The 19,104-nt window shown below is 43.6% G+C and overlaps 1 protein-coding gene across 1 annotated transcript in view; it reads left to right on the forward strand.

Moving 5' to 3' along the window:
* Positions 1-19,104, forward strand: part of LRRC1 (leucine rich repeat containing 1) — a 131,930-nt gene that overhangs the window by 40,655 nt on the left and 72,171 nt on the right. Inside the window, exon 2 of the mRNA XM_061195172.1 lies at positions 3,473-3,590. Within this exon, the coding sequence (XP_061051155.1) occupies positions 3,473-3,590 (118 nt within the window). The remainder of the gene's footprint in view (positions 1-3,472; positions 3,591-19,104) is intronic.

Genomic DNA, 19,104 nt, shown 5'->3' on the forward strand with positions numbered 1-19,104 from the left:
TCTTTACAGTAATTGTTTTTGTTGTTTGCTTGGTATTGAGTTATTAATAACATGCTAATCATTTCCCTTATTTGACATGCTTTTCATTTGTAGTGATAAGAATGCAAAGACATATTGTGCACCGTAGCTGGTTTTTCTTACTTTCAATTATGTTAAGAGAATAGATGCCCAAAAGTATTGTTATGATGTCAATGGACTTGAAAAACTTTTTACGTTTTGTGTATTGCCCAACTGGTTTCCAAAGACGATGCCTTCTTTTTGATTGTATAAGTTATAATCCATTTTACCAAAGGAAAAGAAATGATGAAGCTTATTAAATGTTAGCATCCTTCGCAACTATCATTTGGAGCACCCTGTCATCTTAGCAGAGACTTTCTCCTTTGTAAATTCAATTTCTATTTTTAGCAAGGTAATATATGCAAATAATTTTTTAAAAATCCAATAAGCCTCTTGCCCTCCCCCTCTCCCAGTTCAATTTCTGGCTTTTGTGAACCCCCAGCTCTGGGATATTTCTATTGACATTAGCTTCCACATTGCTAAATGGCTTGCTTTTACTGTTTGATTCCCCCCCACACACACACTTTTTAGTTATTTATTGATTTCCTTCTATGGAAGATGAGTCTTTAGCACTTACAGTTTCTTTCCCATCCTCTCAGTATTGACATAATATAAATTTTATTTTTAACAGTATATAAATATTAAAATATTATGACTGTATAAGTATTGATCATAACCAAATTTTATATTTATATTATGACTATATCTTCTTTTACTCTGTATTTTTTCTGGAATTAATAACTCCCTCCTTTTTTGCTTGCTTTGTTTTCTCTATTTCAGTTTCTAATTTGTCACCAAATAAATCTTCCTGATACTTCCAAACATGTCAGATAATCCCTCACATGTGTTTTTATTTTTATTCTTTTTTATGGGAGCCCTCATATTTTCTTCAGTGTAGACAGGTTGCTCTTGGGACCTGCTGCTTGGTTGCCATCTTGGAATTCCTTCACTGTTTTGTCCTTTGTCTCTCTCTGTTTTGTTGATTCTCTGATTTCTGGATCTCAGATCTTCCTCCTTTTAGATTTATTGGGTTGACCAAAAAGTTCATTCAGTTTTAAGTGAAAATAAGAGATACGTTTTTCATTTTCACCAAGAATTTTATTGAACAACATAATCACTAACCAAATGAACTTTTTGGCCAACCCAATACTTCCACATTTCGATGGATTCTTTTTTTTTTTAAATAAATTTGTTTATTTTATTTATTTATTTTTGACTGCATTGGGTCTTTATTGCTGCGCATGGGCTTCCTCTAGTTGCGGCGAGTGGGGGCTACTCTTCGTTGTGGGGTGCGAGCTTCTCATTGTGGTGGCTTCTCTTGTTGCGGAGCATGGGCTCTAGGCGTGCAGGTTTCAGTAGTTGTGGCTCGCGGGCTTAGTTGCCCCGCGGCATGTGGGATCTTCCCGGACCAGGGCTTGAACCCGTGTCCCCTGCGTTGGCAGGCAGATTCTTAACCACTGTGCCACCAGGGAAGTCCCTCGATGGATTCTTGAGAAAGGTCCAAGGAAGATAAATTTTTTGAGACCATGCGTGTCTGAGAATGTCTTTATTCTGTCACATACCTGATTGATAGTTTGGCTGGGTATGTGATTTTAGGTTGAGAATAATGTTTTCTTGGAATTTTGAAGGCATTGCTCCATTGCCTTCTTACTTTCAAGGTTGCTGTTGAGTCCAGCACCATTCTGATTCCCAATCCTTTGTTATGACCTCCCTTCCCCCCCAACCCCTTGGTCTCTGGAAGCTTTTAGAATCGTCTTATTTCTGGAGTTATGAACTTTTATAATATTCCTTGGTATCCCTATGTGTTTTGTGTCATTCATTTTATTGGCCACGTGTTGGGCCCTTTCAGACTGGAAACTCATGCTCTGCAGTCCCTGTGTTTTCTTTCTCTTTGGAATACCTATTCATTGGATGTAGTACCTTGAGGACTGATCCTCTGATTTTCCTATTTTTTTCTGTCCTGTTTCTCCACCTCATTGTCTTTCTTTTCGACTTTCTGAGGGATTTCTGTTAACTTTATTTTTCATCTCTTTTATTGGATTCTTATATTGATGCTGCACTAGTTTTTAATTTCTGAGAGTTTATTCTTTGAAGCTTGCCTTTTATGGCATCATGCTGCTTCACTTCCTCTTATTTCTCCGTGGGTATTAATTATATATTTTTTGGTTGGGGACGTTTTTCCTGCTCCCTACATCACATTTGTTTCTTCTGAGATGTGTGTGGGTGCCCACTCTCTTGCATGGAAAGGGCTTTCCTCAAGTGTCTGGAGAAGCTTGGCTCTGTTGAAATGAGATCCAGGCACTTGAAGTAAAAAAGAAGAGAATTGAAGCTCTGAGTGCATGGGTGGGGCTTGTAACCTGGGGCTTCCCTATTGTATAATCCGTGTCTGTAAGTCTGTCTGTTTTCCCACCTGGGAGCCTGGCTGCAGGGAGAAGGGGGTGGATCTCAGTGAGCAGGCTCTGACCCCCTCCTCCTGTTTCCAGTTGGGTGCCTCACCCCTGCCCTTAGCTGTGCTTACAGTCAGCTCTTCTGGGGGAAATTTCCAGTCCCCTGCCTGGTTGTGCAGGGGAGAGGAGGGGTTATGGGGGCCTAACTGTCTTTATATCCATTTTCAAACAGTTCTCCTTCCTTCAGAGGTACCTGGACCTAATCTCCTATTGGCTACTCACTCCATAGGCTTAAATTTCAGCTTTGTATCGATTCTTTCATTAGCTGTCATTTATTTATCTGTTTTCTAGCTTCAAGGATTTTGTTGCATGTCTAGTTTGCTTCTCATTCCCTCTCATCTTGAATTGTCTTCATGCCTTTATTTCATATTTTTATATCTATATCCATCTCCCTATAAATTCCTTTAATGCTATTTTAGTACAGTTTTTAAAGGGTGTGGCGCAAAAGGCACCTCTGTGTACTGTGGTTAATGGAAGGATCCAGTGCAGGCTCTTTTTTAGATTGGCCAAAAATAATTTTTTTCTCCTCCACACATTTGTGGGATATTTATATATTTTCTGATGCACAGTAATTTCTTTTAAAAATGTTTAAGAAACATTTTACTCTAATTTTCAAATATCTTTATTTAACATTGCAGATTTCATATCAGTTTCCGTAAGTAGAAAATGTGACCACCTACTGGATAATTTAAAGGAGTCATTACTATTCTCATTGAGTTACTTATTCATTGTTAAAAAATTTTAATTTTGAAATAATTGTAGATGGTACACAGAGATGGCCTGTGTACCCAGTTTACCCTGTTGGTGACATTGCCACATTACTTTGGTACAATATCAAAATCAGGAAATTGACGTTGGTGCAATCGTCACTAATTTTTAAAAGACATATTGTTTTAAATTTCATATTGGGCAAAAAGTTTACACTGCAAATAGATGTGAGACCTACATGAAACTATTTTGTCTTTCAGCAATTTTTCCAGCTAGTCAAGTTACGAAAGCTTGGACTTAGCGATAACGAAATTCAGCGGCTCCCTCCAGAAATAGCAAACTTCATGCAGCTGGTGGAGCTTGATGTGTCCCGAAATGGTAAGAAAAAATGATTCCGCTTGACTTGTTCATTTGTCTCTTCTGATGCTGATGCTTACAATTTTTAGTAAATATGGCTGGATAAATATTCTAGGAGGAAAGCTATGTATATGTTTTGGGATGAAATTAATGCTGTTATTGAATAGTTTAGTCACCTCGTAGGTATTTACCCAAAATGTCATGACACAGTTTTTAGGCGGTAACTTTCTCAAAGTTGGTTCAGTCTGATTCACAGCGGTGGATCTGCGGACTGGCAAATCCGCAGCTTGCCCCCTAGTTTGATTGGAGGTGACATCGAGGGCTGCTAGTATGGTCATTTGTCCAGATCTTGGGGGACTGCTGTGGCGGGGCAAGCGCCCTAGGGAAGGGTTGGTTTCTCCTGGCTATGGCCTGGCTGCCTGGGCTGCTCCCCTGAGAATCTGTCTCCCTGCTGCAGTGAACAGACCTGCTTGCCGTCCAGGCATTTCTGTCAGTTTCATTCAGTTCTGATTAGGCCCCGGGTAGGTCTGCCCACTTGAATTATTTGTGTGGCATATTTGTGAGTTTGTTTTGATTTTCAGATTTCACTGTAATGTTGCTTCCTTTTAACTGAATGCCCTAGCAGGGTGTTTATATCCTGTTTAACCTTTTACTTTTAAATGGGTACCCTGGTTTTACCTTGGGTTTTATAGCCCTTAGAGCATTCCCCGGGCAGGCTGGTCCCATGGCTTGTTGGAGCATGTTTGATTAATTACTTCAAGTTAAAGTGGCAGCTCCCAGGGGTCCCTGAATTCCTGATGGAATTCAGTTCTTGCAAGAACTCCGGTTTAATGTCCTGAGGATAAGCCCATATGTAATCTATTGTTTATAAAAATGATAATCCTTTTCTGTCTCTCCTATTACACACCCGCTTTGTGTTTTGTTTTGCTTTCCTACAAAAATCTGTAGGTTCCTTCTCAATGACCCTCAGGTCTGGCTCTTTCAATCTGATGTCCTCTGCAGAAACCCCAAGGCCCGGATAACAGTATTTTCCTGTGGGTCATTGTTATAAGGCAGCAATAATAATCAGTACTTGATTGAAAACGTGGTGAAGAAAGAATGATTTTACCCCCCACTTTTTAAATTGCTACCACCTCTCAGATCCCATCCATTGGAAACTGTCTTTAGGCCAAGCCATATGCTCTTGATATAGCGTCTACTTTTATTTGTCATGAGAATTATTTCTTCCCTTGCAGGTACTAGAAAGAGTGAAAAAATTACTTTGGGAGGCTTGTTTACAATGGCTTATTTGGTTGCAGGGGGGTCAGCTCTGCTTAAGTAAAAGGGATTTGATGGTAAGGATGGTGGGTGGGGTGGAGCTGACTTGCTAAAAGCATTTCCCCGGAGCCCGCATCTGACACCATTTTAGTGGTTTCTTGGCCTCTCTCTTCTGTTTATGGGTGCTCTGTTCTTTGGAACTGACCTCTGCAGACCTGGTTTGTTGTGGTTTCTCACCATGCACTTCTGGGCCTCTGCCCTTGCTGTGGCATCTGGCTGCCATTTCTAAATGAGGCCTGGTTGACCCAACTCATCTTTATAAGCCAACCGTAAGCCATAGCTCCCGATCACTGGGCACTCTAGGTATTGGCTGCCCTGGTACAGGGGTGGCAAGCAGTACAGAGCGCGGCCCTACCCTCATTGCAGAAGTTGTTGATAGGCAGCGTCCCCTCACACTGCAGTGTGGCAGGGGCCGGGCCTCTGAGGCCAGCCTTGCCTCTAAGGCTGTCCTGCATCTCCCTTACCTAAGGCGTATGTGATTGAAACTGCTCTCTTGTCTTAGCGATGATCTCAGTTGTAAAGACTGGCTGGCTATGAACTCTGCAAGGAAGCAGTGACTTTGAAAAATGGTCGCTGAAATCACACAATCCCAAGAAATCAAATAGTCATTTTGAAATTGGCATTAGGAAGGAAGAGAAGCAGGGGTCCAGAAATACTTGAGAAAGAGGAGAAGTATTGGCTTTAATTATCTGGGAGCAGAGAACGCATAGAGCTTGAAGGTTGCAGTCCTATTATTGACTCTGATGGGAAGAGATGCTCTGTGGGAATTCAGCATTGTCAGCGGCCAGTTTTACCAGATTCCACATCAGCTGTGTCTTTTCAAATATTCAGAGGAAGAAAGAAGGGCTACGTGCCTCTTACCATGTGTCCATTTATACCTTCCAGCATGTTGATAAGAGGAGGTGAGCTTTCACTGTAGTCACGTCAGGTCACACAGTGTTTTATCTCCCTGGGATGCCTACCCTCCTTTTCTCCCCCCCCTCATTTTCAACCTCTCTTCTGCAGGTGTTGGACTTTTGTGACGGATCCTGCAGATCTGCTCCCTTTTAATCAGGCTCTTGTAGAAATGCTGGGGGAGTTAACCTCCCCCTTCGCCTATTGGCAAAGCCTTGCTCTGGCTCGTGTGTGTGGTGGGAATGGGGTTGGTGGTGGAGGTACCACCAGGTAGAAGGGGCTTTCTTTGTGGTTGTGAAAAAACTGCACAGATGACAGAGCAGAACAAAGTCATGGTTTTACTATAACCAACAGGAACGTGGGTCTTGAGCTGTTTCCAGGTCAGGCAAATCTCCCTATGTCTCCTGGCTCATTCTTTTGGCCGATAAAATCCCATTAATGTGAGTTTCCTAGGCAGCTGAGTAGGTGAATCAAAGTTACAGAGTCTGCAGCCTGAGAGACAGTGGGAGGACCCGCACTTTGCGTGGATGCAGGTGTTTGTAAAGGTTTGGGGCTCATGTCTGGAGCCCCGTGTGTCTTCTGCAGCCCCAGCGGAGACGGCCGTCTCTGTGATCAGAGGCTGTTCCTGCCCAGTCCCTGGGTTGTAGCAGGACCACGGCCAGCGCTGGCCACTGTTGTGGTAGGACCTTTGTTGGCTTCCTCAGTTCCTGATTTTCCAGAGAGTGTCGCTTGCCCATGGAGGAGGGAGGCAAGCGAGATGTTGGTGTCAGACCACTCAAGCCCTTTGGATCAGTGCTTGTCAAACTTGACCGTGCCATGAATTACCGTTGGATTTTGTTAAAATGTAGATTCTGATGCAGTAGGTCTGGGGTGGGTCTGGATATGCTGCATTGCTAAGAAGCTCCCCAGGGATGCCAAATACACTGAGGGGCGAGATCTTAGCTGTCCCCACCCCCAAGCCTGCTCCTAACAGCCCCTCAGCAGCTTCCTGTGGTTTTGAGCCCAGATTGGCTGTTTCTCTTGGTCCCGCACCTGCCCATGTGGAAGGTGGGAAACCTCCAGGATATTCCTGGCGAAAGGGTAAGAGTCTAGAGCTGACTGAAGTTCAAGTTGGCTTTGATTCCAGGAGCAAAATTAGACATTTCCTAATGTTCCCTGCTCAAGGGAGGGAGATAGTATTATAGGCTTCAAGTTAAGGTCTGATGCAGTTTTCTGTGGTGAAGCGCATCCGCTTTCATGCCCGGACTTTTTGTCTGTTTTCTCTGCTCACTGATTCTTAGCTCTTGGAGACAAATGCTTTCTGGATATGCGAGAAGAGGTACTACCCCAGAGTACTATCTCGCTGTCCACAAATCTAGGGCAGACTTTCTTAGTGCATCATGAGTCCTGCCCAGAGGGTTAGTAATTTGAATTTTATAGTCTATGCTGTAATTCGACTTACATCACAGTACTGTATCATTATCTGTTTAGTTCAGTTTTTTTCCCCCAAAGTGTAAGGCATATGCCACCAGCACTGCTAGAGAAGATTTTAAGTGGTACTGCAAAACAGCAGTTTTTAATATTGAGTCAGAGTGAGGAAGTTATCCTCTTTCCTTTTTATTTAAAAAAATTTTTACTCCCTTTAGGTTGCTTTCTGTAAAACTTAATAGCACTATATTGTATTGATTGTTATATTTATCTTTTATATCTGGTGATGATAATAGCTTTCTATTCATGTTAGTGATTTAAAAATAAATCTTACTCAACAAAGTTGATTTAAAAGAGTGAGGTAAATAATAAAGAACATAGGCGCTCTACCAGGATGACAAAAATTGTGACGGTAGAACAGAGATGGATGAAGTTAAGGAAACGCTCTTAGTATTAGCACAGCCAAAGAGGTCATGAGTTTATTTCTCTTATGGGGCAAATAATACTGCATGCGGAACAAACATGGCCAGAGGCTGCACATTCTGGCGAATTACTTTGCAAACTTGAGTGAACAAGAAACTAAAAGATAGTTTTAGTACAAAACCCTCACTGGCACTGGGGCAGAGCTTCAGAGTTAGCAGATGGACAGCTTATCCAATCCACCAGCAGGATCATCGTTCCACAAAGTCGAGAGGCTAGACTTGGATTAAATGTTTGGGTTAGTCGCCCTCTGTACAGCTGGAAGATAAGGATCAGTGTCTGTGGTCTGTGGCAGTGGGTTTGTTTAATGAAATCTAAGATCAATTTTGAAGCCTGCTGAAATGCCCTTGTATAACAGCAAGTCTTGGTGCTTCTGAGTGTGCCCTGAAAAAAAGCTCTTTCTGGCAAGCAAGGCATCCAATGTGCCTAGAAGTCCTCCTTCTTGGTTATGAACAGTTAGTGTTTTTGGGGGGTAATAACTACATACACCCACAACAGAAGTGTGGCAGAGGCCAGTTCTCGCCCACGCAGACTTAAGACTTTCCACAGTCAGGCCATTGTTCCCGACTCTGTCTCTGCCTAATTCGGGCCCAGGCTTAGTGCGCTGCCTAGCACACCGCTCCAGTGCTAGACTTAATCTGTGTTATCAGTCGGTGAGTTTCTTTGTCACAGTCACTGTGAAAATGGTACAGGAGACACCCCTCAAAGAGAAGCCCCATAGTGCCACTCTGCCTTGTGGGTGGAGAGCTGACAGTTTCTACCCCAGACCTGGCTTAGTTGCCTTTACAAGTACTGCCACTTTCCTATCACAGGCCCTTTCTCTGTCTTAACTTTTTACCTGTTCTTTTGTTAGGGAGAGAGGTTAATCATAGAAAACATATAATTGCCTTCCACTCACATTTTAATTCCAGATAATAATAATTATTTGCAAAGTGGAGGTGGAAAGAAATTTGGCGTCTGTGATGTTTTCTAATTACCTTTCCATGCTACAAACTGTTTTTCGAGGAGCCTTGTTTAGATATGAGGATGTATGAGAATCATTTTAAACACTGAAAGAGTTGGAATAAACTATGCAAACAGATCCTTCCTTCCTTTTTTTTTATACCATAAAGAAACATCCATGATATTTTATCAGATAAACCTGAAAATCTATCACAAATTAATGATGCAAATTGTTAAGTCCGAAGGGAAATTTTGACAGCAATGCCTCTGCTCAAAATGATTTTGGAACTCTTTCAGAATTTGTCATTTTGTGTATCCTCAGACCAGTGGTTTCACGTTTTCGAGTGGATCAGTTTTCAAAAACAGCCATGCATTACTTAAGGCCAACTTAGGTAAATAAACCAGGACACTGATAATTTTATAGTACTCAAAATCTGCCTCAGATTGCAATTTCAAAAAAGTATAGAAGAGTAAACTATTGTTACTCTTTATTAATTCATATGGTTCTCTTCCTCTTACCAGAAAAATTGTGGCTGTGCTGAATAAGTTGTAGGTTTATGTAACTTCCTCTCTCTTGTTTTCTCTTTAATTAGCAGGTTTGTAATAGAGATGGTGCCCTGAGTTTGAGGTCAACACCTCTGAATATATTTTTTAGGTCAGTACGAACTTCAGTCAGTCCTGGGTTCTCTAAATGCTTAGAGATTTTCAGTAGCTACCCATCCTCCCTCCACCCCTCCCCCATTCAGTCATTCACTCAGTCCTGCACTGCTCTGTGGCTGGGTGATGAATTTTCCAAAACAGTGTTGGATTTACACAGAATGGGCTAAGATGAAGGCACATAATTGTAGTGGTTTCTCCTGAAGTAAAACAAAACCCTGGGCATATATCCAGAGAAAACTCTAATTGGAAAAGATACATGCACCCCTATGTTCATAGCAGCACTATTCACAATAGACAAGACATAGAAGCAACATAAGTGTCCATCGACGGATGAATGGATAAAGAAGATGTGGTATGTGTATATATATATATACACACAGGGAATATTACTCAGCCATAAAAAGAATGAAATAATGCCATTAGCAGCAACGTGAATGGACCTCGAGATTATCATACTAAGTGAAGTAAGCCAGACAGAGAAAGACATATACCGTATGATATCACTTATATGTGGAATCTAAAATATGACAGAAATGAACTTATCTATGAAATAGAAACAGACTCACAGACATAGAGAACAGAGTTGTGGTTACCAAGGGGGATAGAGGTGGAGGAGGGATGGATTGGGAGTTTGGGATGAGCAGATGCAAACTATTTATACAGGATGGATAAACAACGAGGTCCTACTGTAGAGCACAGGGAACTATAGTCAGTATCCTCTGATAAACCATAATGGAAAAGAATATGAAAAAGAATGTATAGATATGCATAACAGAATTCACGTTGCTGTACAGCAGAAATTAACACATTGTAAATCAACTGTACTTCAGTAATAAAAAAAAAAAACCAACATGTGGAATGACAGTCTCTGCTCACTTTCTAATTAGGAAGTTTTCCTTGGTATCAGGTTGACAGTTTCCAGCTGTAAAAGTGGTTGAGGGTGAGTGGCCATGGCGCTTCATTTTTGATTTTGAGGTCACCTGTTTTGTCACGTGACTTGGGCTGGAGCCAAGAGATGCTAAGCCTCCAGGCAGCTGAGGGCTGGATGGCATCTCTCCGTAAGAATGGTGACAGCAATATGCTGCCATGACCAGAAACAATGCTCTGAGCTTATTAAGCTAGAAAAGACACGTCTTAGAAAAGGATGAAGAAGCCAAGGAGGAAAGGGGGACTGAGGAGCAGGACTGAGAACTGAAACTACAGGATTATGTATAGAAATGATTTGGTTTTTATTTTATTTTATTTTATTATTTATTTATTTATTTTTAAATTAATTAATTCACTGGCTGCGTTGGGTCTTCTTTGCTGTGTGCGGGCTTTCTTTAGTTGTGGCGAGCGGGGGCTACTTTTCCTTGCAGTGTGCGGACTTCTCTTTGCGGTGGCTTCTCTTGTTGCGGAGCACAGGCTCTAGGCACACGGGCTTCAGTAGTTGTGGCACACGGGCTCAGTAGTTGTGGCTTGCGGGCTCTAGAGTGCAGGCTCAGTAGTTGTGGCGCACGGGCTTAGTTGCTCCACAGCATGTGGGATCTTCCTGGACCAGGGCTCGAACCCTGGCTCGTGTCCCCTGCATTGGCAGGCGGATTCTTAACCACTGCGCCACCAGGGAAGCCCAGAAATGATTTGGTTTTTAAATTGGCTTTCTAAGTATTGAATATATCCTCAATCTAACACACCTGCTCCAAGCTAATAATAAATTTTGATTCTTACATCTTTTCAGTTTGAAAAAGCCTTGGATCCAGGCCATTTTTTTTTTTTTTTTTTTTACTGTTTGTGGTTATCAACTATAGCTCATAATTATTATTTTTTTTAGTTCAAGCAACATTTATTGAGTACTTACTGTGTTTGTGTATGGCTCTTTGCTGAATTCTTCTATCCCTTAAGGAGGTAATTCTACAGGCACAACAGACATATGTAAGTAATTTAACATTAATGGCTTATACAGTTATACAAATAAAGTGCTCAGGGCACACAGAGAGGTGTCAGTTACAGTGTAACTGATTTGAAAGAGACTTGAGAGCATAATGGGGATTTTTGGTTTGAAGTTGAAATCATGCAGTCTTTAACAATTCTCATACTTGAGTTGCAAATTTGGAGGGAGTTAACGAGTGGATTCCTCAGCTGAGTTGTTGTTTGTTGGAAAATTTTTTCAAATGTTTGTTATACATTTATGGAGTCAATGATATCATTAAAAATGCAAATATCTCAGTGCTTGTCTGTTGGATACTCACTGAAAATTTTAAGATTCATCCAAAATCAGAGAAGAGGGAATTCCCTTGTGGTCCAGTGGTTAGGACTCGGTGCTTTCATTGCCCTGGCCCTGGGTTCAATCCCTGGTTGGGGAACTAAGATCCCACAAGCCGTGCTGCGCAGCTAAAAAATTCTCAAGGGCTCGACAGAATGAGAAATTTTATTGCTGATCAATTTACAGTCCCTTCCCGTGTGTGTGTGTGTGTGTGTGTGTGTGTGTGTTTGGTGGGGGGGTGTGGAATGGGGAGGTGGGTTGTGAGAGGCTCTGTTCTATATATTCAGGGATATATATATCTTCCTCCTTGGATGCACATGTTGCTTCAACTAGCGGCCACCAGGGTCCTTGTGGGAGGGGAAAGCAGGGTTTGTGCCTGGGTGATTTTTATGGGCTGTGTTGAGAAGTGGCCTACATCATCCCCATCCATGTTCTGTTGGCCAGTTTCATGTCCCCAACTTAACTGAAAGGAGGTGGGAAGTGCAGTTAGCTATTTACACAAGAAAAAGAGAAATCCAGCTGTTGGTAAGGTGTGAGCAGCAGCTGCCCCAACTGGCATTTAATTGAATCCTGGAATTGTACGGTTTTATGTCACTGATCACATACAGGCCTAGTAAACACACACACACACACACAGACACACACACGATTCTGTTACACTGTCACAACCTTCCAGTGAGTGACCCATTTGTAGGAAATTCAGATGTGTGCCCCAAAGAGGAAGGGTAGCCTCCTTTCCACATCTGCACAGAAATGTGTAAACCCAGACACGGATCGACATGATGGCTGGCCACCCATTTGCTAACAGTTAGCATAAAACCTGTGCAAGTACGCATGATTTTTTTTTTAATTTGAATTTTCAGAAAGTGGTTTAAAGTATATTTTGAAAATGAGAGTTTTATGTATGAGGGATATTTGAGGCACTTGCTCTGGGGAACATGGGGTCCTGAAAGATTTTCAGGACAGGGGTCACCATCTTGGACAAGTTATTTCAGTTCTCTGTGCCTCAGTTTCTTCATCTGGGAAATGGTATTGTGACTCTTAATAGAGTGTGTAAAGGGCTTAAAACCGTGCCTTGCACGTAATGAACACTCAGTGTTGGCTGCTGGAATTAACCCTATTATTGTCCTCTGTTTTGGGTCATGGGCATCTGCACTAGGACTGTGAGAATAAGTATGCAGGGCAGGGGTGAGGACACGAGCACGTCTGAAGGCTAGAGTGACACAGGTGAGGGAGGTTTCTACCTGAAGTGATGTCTAGATACTGTGTGCCTTATGCTAGGCATTGTGCTGTTTCATCACACCTGTATTTTATCTAATCCACACACCAATCTTGGGAGCTGGGTAGAAGCATCTCAGGATGACTGATGAGGATGAGGAAGCTGGGGCTTGAAGAAGTTGTGGTATGCCTCCAAGTTGTATTTCTAGTTAGTGATGGAGCTGAAATTAGAAACCCAGAGGGGTGGCACTTTTCGTTACTTGGGGAACATTGAGCATGATAAAGGTAGGGCTGATAGCTCTAGTCTATTTTGAGAGAAAGAATATAGGCAATATTTATGACTAAGTACTCTTTGCATTTGGAGATGAAAATAGGAGAAAGTCATCCTAAGAGATTTAAACTCATGAAATTCTACCTAGTGAATGAATTCAACCACCAGTAGAAGTGGTCCACCCTATGAGGTGATTTGTCCATCTTTTATGGCCAAAAAGGAAATATCATCTAACGAAAGAAAGTAGGGCTTTCTTGGGACGCTCTGATGTGACCCTTCTAAGGTCATCGTTGTGCCGTCTTGGCAAAAGACCGGTGTGTTGCCAGAATCGTAGAACAAGGAAAGCCCAAAATGAAGACTGTATGGGGCTTTACCTTTGAAAGAAGAGTAAAGAGATTAGACAACGTGAACGTCCCAGGTCCCTTGGAAGTAGGTGTGGCCCTCTCCTATGGAGAGGACTTTGTCTCTAACTGCCAGTGGCTAAGATCATCCCATGTTCTTTTCTCAGAGTGTGAATATTCTGCAAGCACTGTGATGGGGCATTTAATTCTCAATAAGGATGCTGAAGACAGGTGATACGCTGACACGTTGACATTAGTACCTGGCTCCATCGGCATACAGATTGATCACTGGTCCCACGTGAATTTTCTTAGCGTGGCACACCTTTTCATAGCCTTATCTTCTCTGAGCACACTGTCACTGACCTGGCAACTGGGTGACTCACCTGCTTAACCCACCGGCATTCCTCTCACCCATGGAGTACACCTGAGGCTCTGCCTGGGCTAGGCAGCAGGCTTCCCTCTGGGAAATTCTTCTTTGCAACATAGAGTAGCCCCAATTTAGCTGGTGTCCTTTTTTTTTCTTTTTTCTCGCTGTACTTAAAGTGAATTCCATTTGACCTCTCCTTCAGAAGACTGGGGAAGGGTAGAGCAAGGAATTATCAGGATCATTTCTTTTCCAGCTTATGTTTTTTAAAGCACATGTTGCTTGTTGAGAATTAATAATAAGGAAACATAAAGAGACACTGTTGAAAAACCAAGAGAACCGTGTGAATCTTTATCCTCAGAATACTCACTGAGGGCTTACTGTGTACGAGCTGTGAGGCCAAGCAAGCGTGTCGTGTGTTATCGCCTTTAATCGTCAAACCACCTCCAAGAAGGAAATTTGCATCCCCCTTTTTAACATGTGAGAAAACCGAGTCTCAGGTTTAAAAACCTTGTCTTTAGTGGCAGGGTGAGTGAGCAGTGGATCCAGGTCTGTTAGATTCCAAATCACAATTCTGTCTCCCCAGTAGAAAAATTGTATATCTTACTATCCAGAAATAGTCATCATTAATGTTTTTATGTATTCTCTTTATCTTTTTCCTTTTCATAACCTGCTTCACAAAAATTGGGGTTATGCACCACATAGATATTTCTGTCTTGCTTTCGTTCACTTCACATAGGTTTGCGAACATTTCCCAAACCTTTATTGGTAAACATTTAACTGTTTTAACAAGGCAGATTCATCAATAACTCTTGCCTTTTCGTCTTTCTGGAGAAAACACGAACTGATCTGTAACTTTAATACCAACAGGAAGCTATAGGTTTCAAAGGTAGGATTGGTGTAGGTAACCAACAAGATGGAGACATTTCCAGAGGATGTGATAAGTTAAAGGCAGCCAGACAGAGTGAGGTAAGAGGTGAGTAAGCAGTTTAGAAGTCTCTACCTGACTTAGGATTCTCGTGCTGAAATCAGTCGGGGAGACACAGCCACCCCCAGGGCCATGCGGCTGCAGAGAGAGGTCCACGGGAAAGAACATGGGCAGAAGCAGACCGGGCCCTAGTGCTCCGCTGCTTTTAAGGTTCTGTGAAGCAATCAGCTCCATGTTTACCTAACATATGTTTTGTTTGTGAAGGTGCTCAGTGGAAGTGCCATTGCACGTTAAGGGTTGATGCCCTGGAGTGTTTAACTTTGCTCTTCACCCTTTGTTTGATGGTGTTGCAGGATGTGAAAGCATAGGCTTCCTCCATTCAGTGGGGTGGATGAGTGGTGGACCAAGAGGAACAAGGGGGCCTGAGCAAGGTAGACAAACATGGGAGGGCCAGGTGCCAATGACTCCACACGCGTCCCCAGCAAAAGGCGGACTGGAGCTGGGGAGTGGGGTGGGGGAGCCCCAAGTAGCACCACAGAGGCCTCAACTAAGTCGGGGCGGCAGCAGGCACCCCGGGAACTGAGTGGGTCACGGGTGTTCCTGCCTCCCTCACCTAACTCGGGACTTCATAACTTTTTTTAAATTTAATTTTTATCTTGTATTGGACTACAGTTGATTTACAATGTTGTATTAGTTTTAGGTGTACAGCTAAGTGATTCAGTTACACGTATACATACATCCATTCTTTTTCAGAGTCTTTACCCGTATAAGTTATTACAGAATACTGAGTAGAGTTCCTTGTGCTATACAGTAGGTCCTCGTTGGTTGTCTATTTTTATATATAGTAGTGTGCATATGTTAATCCTAAGCTCCTAATGTATCCCTCCCCCTGCCACGTTTCCCCTTTGGTAACCATACATTTGTTTTCTATGTCTGTGAGTCTGATTCTGTTTTGTAAGTTCATTTGTATCTTTTTTTTTTAGATTCCACATGTAAGTGATATCATATGATATTTGTCTTTCTCCATCTGACTTACTTCACTTAGTATGATAATCTCTAGGTCCATCCATGTTGCTGCTAATGGCATTCTTTCATTCTTTTTAATGGCTAATATTCCATTATATGTATGTACCACATCTTTTTTATCCATAAGTCAGACCTTCTTATCAAGGTCCCTGCCTTGGGCTTTTGTCATGGACCAGTCAGCCTTTACATGTGACCCACTGGACCATGGCAAGGAGGTCTCCCTGTAGCTCGTTGGCATTTCCTAAGCAGATGCTCTGGTCTTCTGGAGACCTTCCCTGCAGCCAGCTGAAGTTATTCTTATTTCTAAAATGCCTCTTGACTGTGCTGGCAACTGTTCTGACCTTCCTCAGGGATCCAGATGGGAAGAGAGAAACTCAAATAAGTGTTCTAAATAACGGCAGAGTATTTCCTTGTGAAAGGCCCAACAAAGCACTGGTGAAGTCTTGGCTGGAACGCACACTTCACTGAGATAAGGGACAAGGGAGCAGGAACAGAGTTTTAGAATGAGTTGTATTCATTTCCTGAATTTTTTAACTAGCACCAGGTATTCGAGTTCTGTGCTAGGAGCCAGTGGTAGCTGGCTAGTGGTAGATTAGTAGCTGGCTAGTGGTAGATTGGTGATGGCTCTCAAGGGATTTAGGAGACAGGAATGAAAGGACCAGGTCCATCTGTGATGACAGGATGGTGTCAGAGGTGTGCCTGAAGGAGCCCAGGGTGGGGTGGGGTCTCCATCATTCCTGGGGAAGGGAAGAGTATTAACAAGGCTTCCTGGGAAAGATGACATTTACTCAAGCTCTGAGGAACAAGTTGCAGGTAGAGACGAAGAAATAACAAGAAGGACAAGAAGGATGTTCCTGGGCAGATGATACAGCATGTGTGTGTGTGTCTGAAGGTCTGAAATTTGGGAAATGCAAGATATTACTGTAGCGCATGGCAAGAGATGAGGCCGGAGAGAGGTGGATGGCGGCGGGATCACGGGGGCATGTGGGCTCGGCTAGGGAGTGTTTTCTTGAAACCCAGGGGGTGGGGGTAGGGTTGGCGCTGTGAAAGGGTGTCCAGCCGGGGAGTGACTCCCAGGTCACCTGGCACCAGCAGGGAGCATGGGGTTGAATGGAGGCAGCCTGGAGGCAGGAGGCTAGGCATCCATGTGGGTAATGGAGAGACTGGAGGGGAGCAGGAAGAAGGGAGATACTGGACCAGGCGTGTGGGTGACAGATGGGGAGGGGATGTGTTGGATGTGGAGGGAAGGGCGAGTGAGAGGTCTGTGACTGGGATAAACTCCCACTTCCCACCGTGGGGAGACGGGAGACGCAAGACAGGACAGGACTGAGGGCAAAGATGAGGGGGAGATGCCTTTGGAAGATCCCAGTGGAGGTGTTCGGTGGGCAGCTGAGTATCAGGGTCTGAGGCTCAGGGGAGGTGAAGGTTTGGGAGACATCCTTGTGGAGGGGATGGTTGGGGCTGCGGGAATGAAGGGCAGGTGCGTGCAGGTGCATCACCGTTTAAGGCAGAGCAGAGGAAGATCCAAGAAGGAGTGGCGGGAGGGCTGCTCAGCAGTGCTGGCTGGTGTCGTAGACAAGCCGAGCGAGAGCGTGGCCGACTGCCACCACGTCAGACTCCCCAGAGGACTGACCTCATGGAGGTCAGTGGAGCTAACGCTTGCAGATCATGGATGGAGTTGTCGCCACAGATGAGATGGTCCAGGCACGGCTGCGGGAAGGCAGGACCTTGGGGAGCACCGTCGTGAAAGGACCGATGAAAAGGAACCTGAGACAGAGGCTGGGAAGGAGCAGGCGGAGAAACGGGAGCATCCCAAGACCTTGCCTGGGAGCCAGATGTGGGAAGCACATCCGGGAAGGCTGCCTGGAAAAAGGGGCTGGATGGGCAGTAAACGTGGGCTGATTTGGCATCTGGGAGGTCATCTGTGACCGGAGAAGCGATGCCAGAGTGGTTTATGGCATTCATTACTTGTTGTTTTGTGTGTTTCTCCGGACTCTCTTTGCGAGATCAGAGAAGTGCTTGAGAAACACCTGCAGCCCCCATTTCCGGGAGGAAACAACAGCCATCATGGTTTCCTGCTGGATCTGCCAGTTCTAAGGCACGGGAGCGACCCTGACGTGATGTGTGTCTTGGACGGCTGACCATGATATAATTAATGGGGGAGTTTCATAAGTTGGGTCATAATGTGTATGGGTTTGATGGGTGTCTGGCATGGGAATGAGCCGTCTCAGGCACACCCAGAAGGCAAAAGGTGGGGGGAACCAGTCACCAATATTCTTTTTTCTGGAGTCTGGTCGTCAGCGATGGTTGGGACGAGAGTGGACTCTGGCATTTTAAGCCTGGTTATTCCATGTTAAGTGTTGAGGACCACAGACAGTGTTCCTCCTTCTAAGATCCTTTAATGGTTGCATTTACCCATTGTATTTCCAAGTTTATTTCACCTTGGGATTTTTTTTTTTATAATTAGGAAAGCAGCATATGGTTCATTATAAAAAGTCAATGAAGACACAGACCTACTAGAGAATGGACTTGAGGATATGGGGAGGGGGAAGGGTAAGCTGTGACAAAGTGAGAGAGTGGCATGGACATATATACACTACCAAACGTAAAATAGATAGCTAGTGGGAAGCAGCCGCATAGCACAGGGAGATCAGCTCGGTGCTTTGTGACCACCTAGAGGGATGGGATAGGGAGGGTGGGAGGGAGGGAGACGCAAGAGGGAAGAGATATGGGAACATATGTATACGTGTAACTGATGCACTTTGTTATAAAGCAGAAACTAACACACCACTGTAAAGCAATTATACTCCAATAAAGATGTTAAAAAAAAAAAAAGTCAATGGAGGCAAAGTTTAAGTCATCAACCTGCCCTTCCCACTCGCAGACTCTCCCCGCCCTGGTGAGGTTGCCCGTGTTGGGTGTCACACTACACGGGGCTTATTTTTATGACACCTCTTTTCCCCACTGCATTTTGAGATCACTGTGGGCAAAGGGTGTGCCTCTGTTACTCACCTTTGCCTCCTTACCTTCTGCCACACAGCCTGACATAAGTCACCAGGGTTCACCAAGTATTAGCTGCGTAAATAGTCTGATATATGGGCACGTGAATGAATAGGGTGCTGTCTTAGGCTTTGCCCTTGGGGCCATTGCTTCCGTTTTAACTTCAGAAAGAAACTGGATACAAGACGAGAGCCCCTGTTTTTGTCACTTTTTGATTTGTAGGAGTGCTTATTCTCTGAATGGTGCTTTGTAACAAGGTGCAGGGTCTGCAGCCCCTCTATCCAGCCTTAGGTGCAGATTTCTTGAATTACGTGAATTAATCAGTTCAGAAACTGGTAGATGGCTGGCAGAGAATCAATGAAATGTGAGGTTTAGCACTTCCATGGCATTATAAGGTGTGATCTTTGTAACGGATTTTAAGTTCTTGAAAAGAAGCACATAGGAA

Source organism: Eubalaena glacialis, chromosome 7 (genome assembly GCF_028564815.1).
Source record: "Eubalaena glacialis isolate mEubGla1 chromosome 7, mEubGla1.1.hap2.+ XY, whole genome shotgun sequence".
Classification (NCBI taxonomy): domain Eukaryota; kingdom Metazoa; phylum Chordata; class Mammalia; order Artiodactyla; family Balaenidae; genus Eubalaena; species Eubalaena glacialis.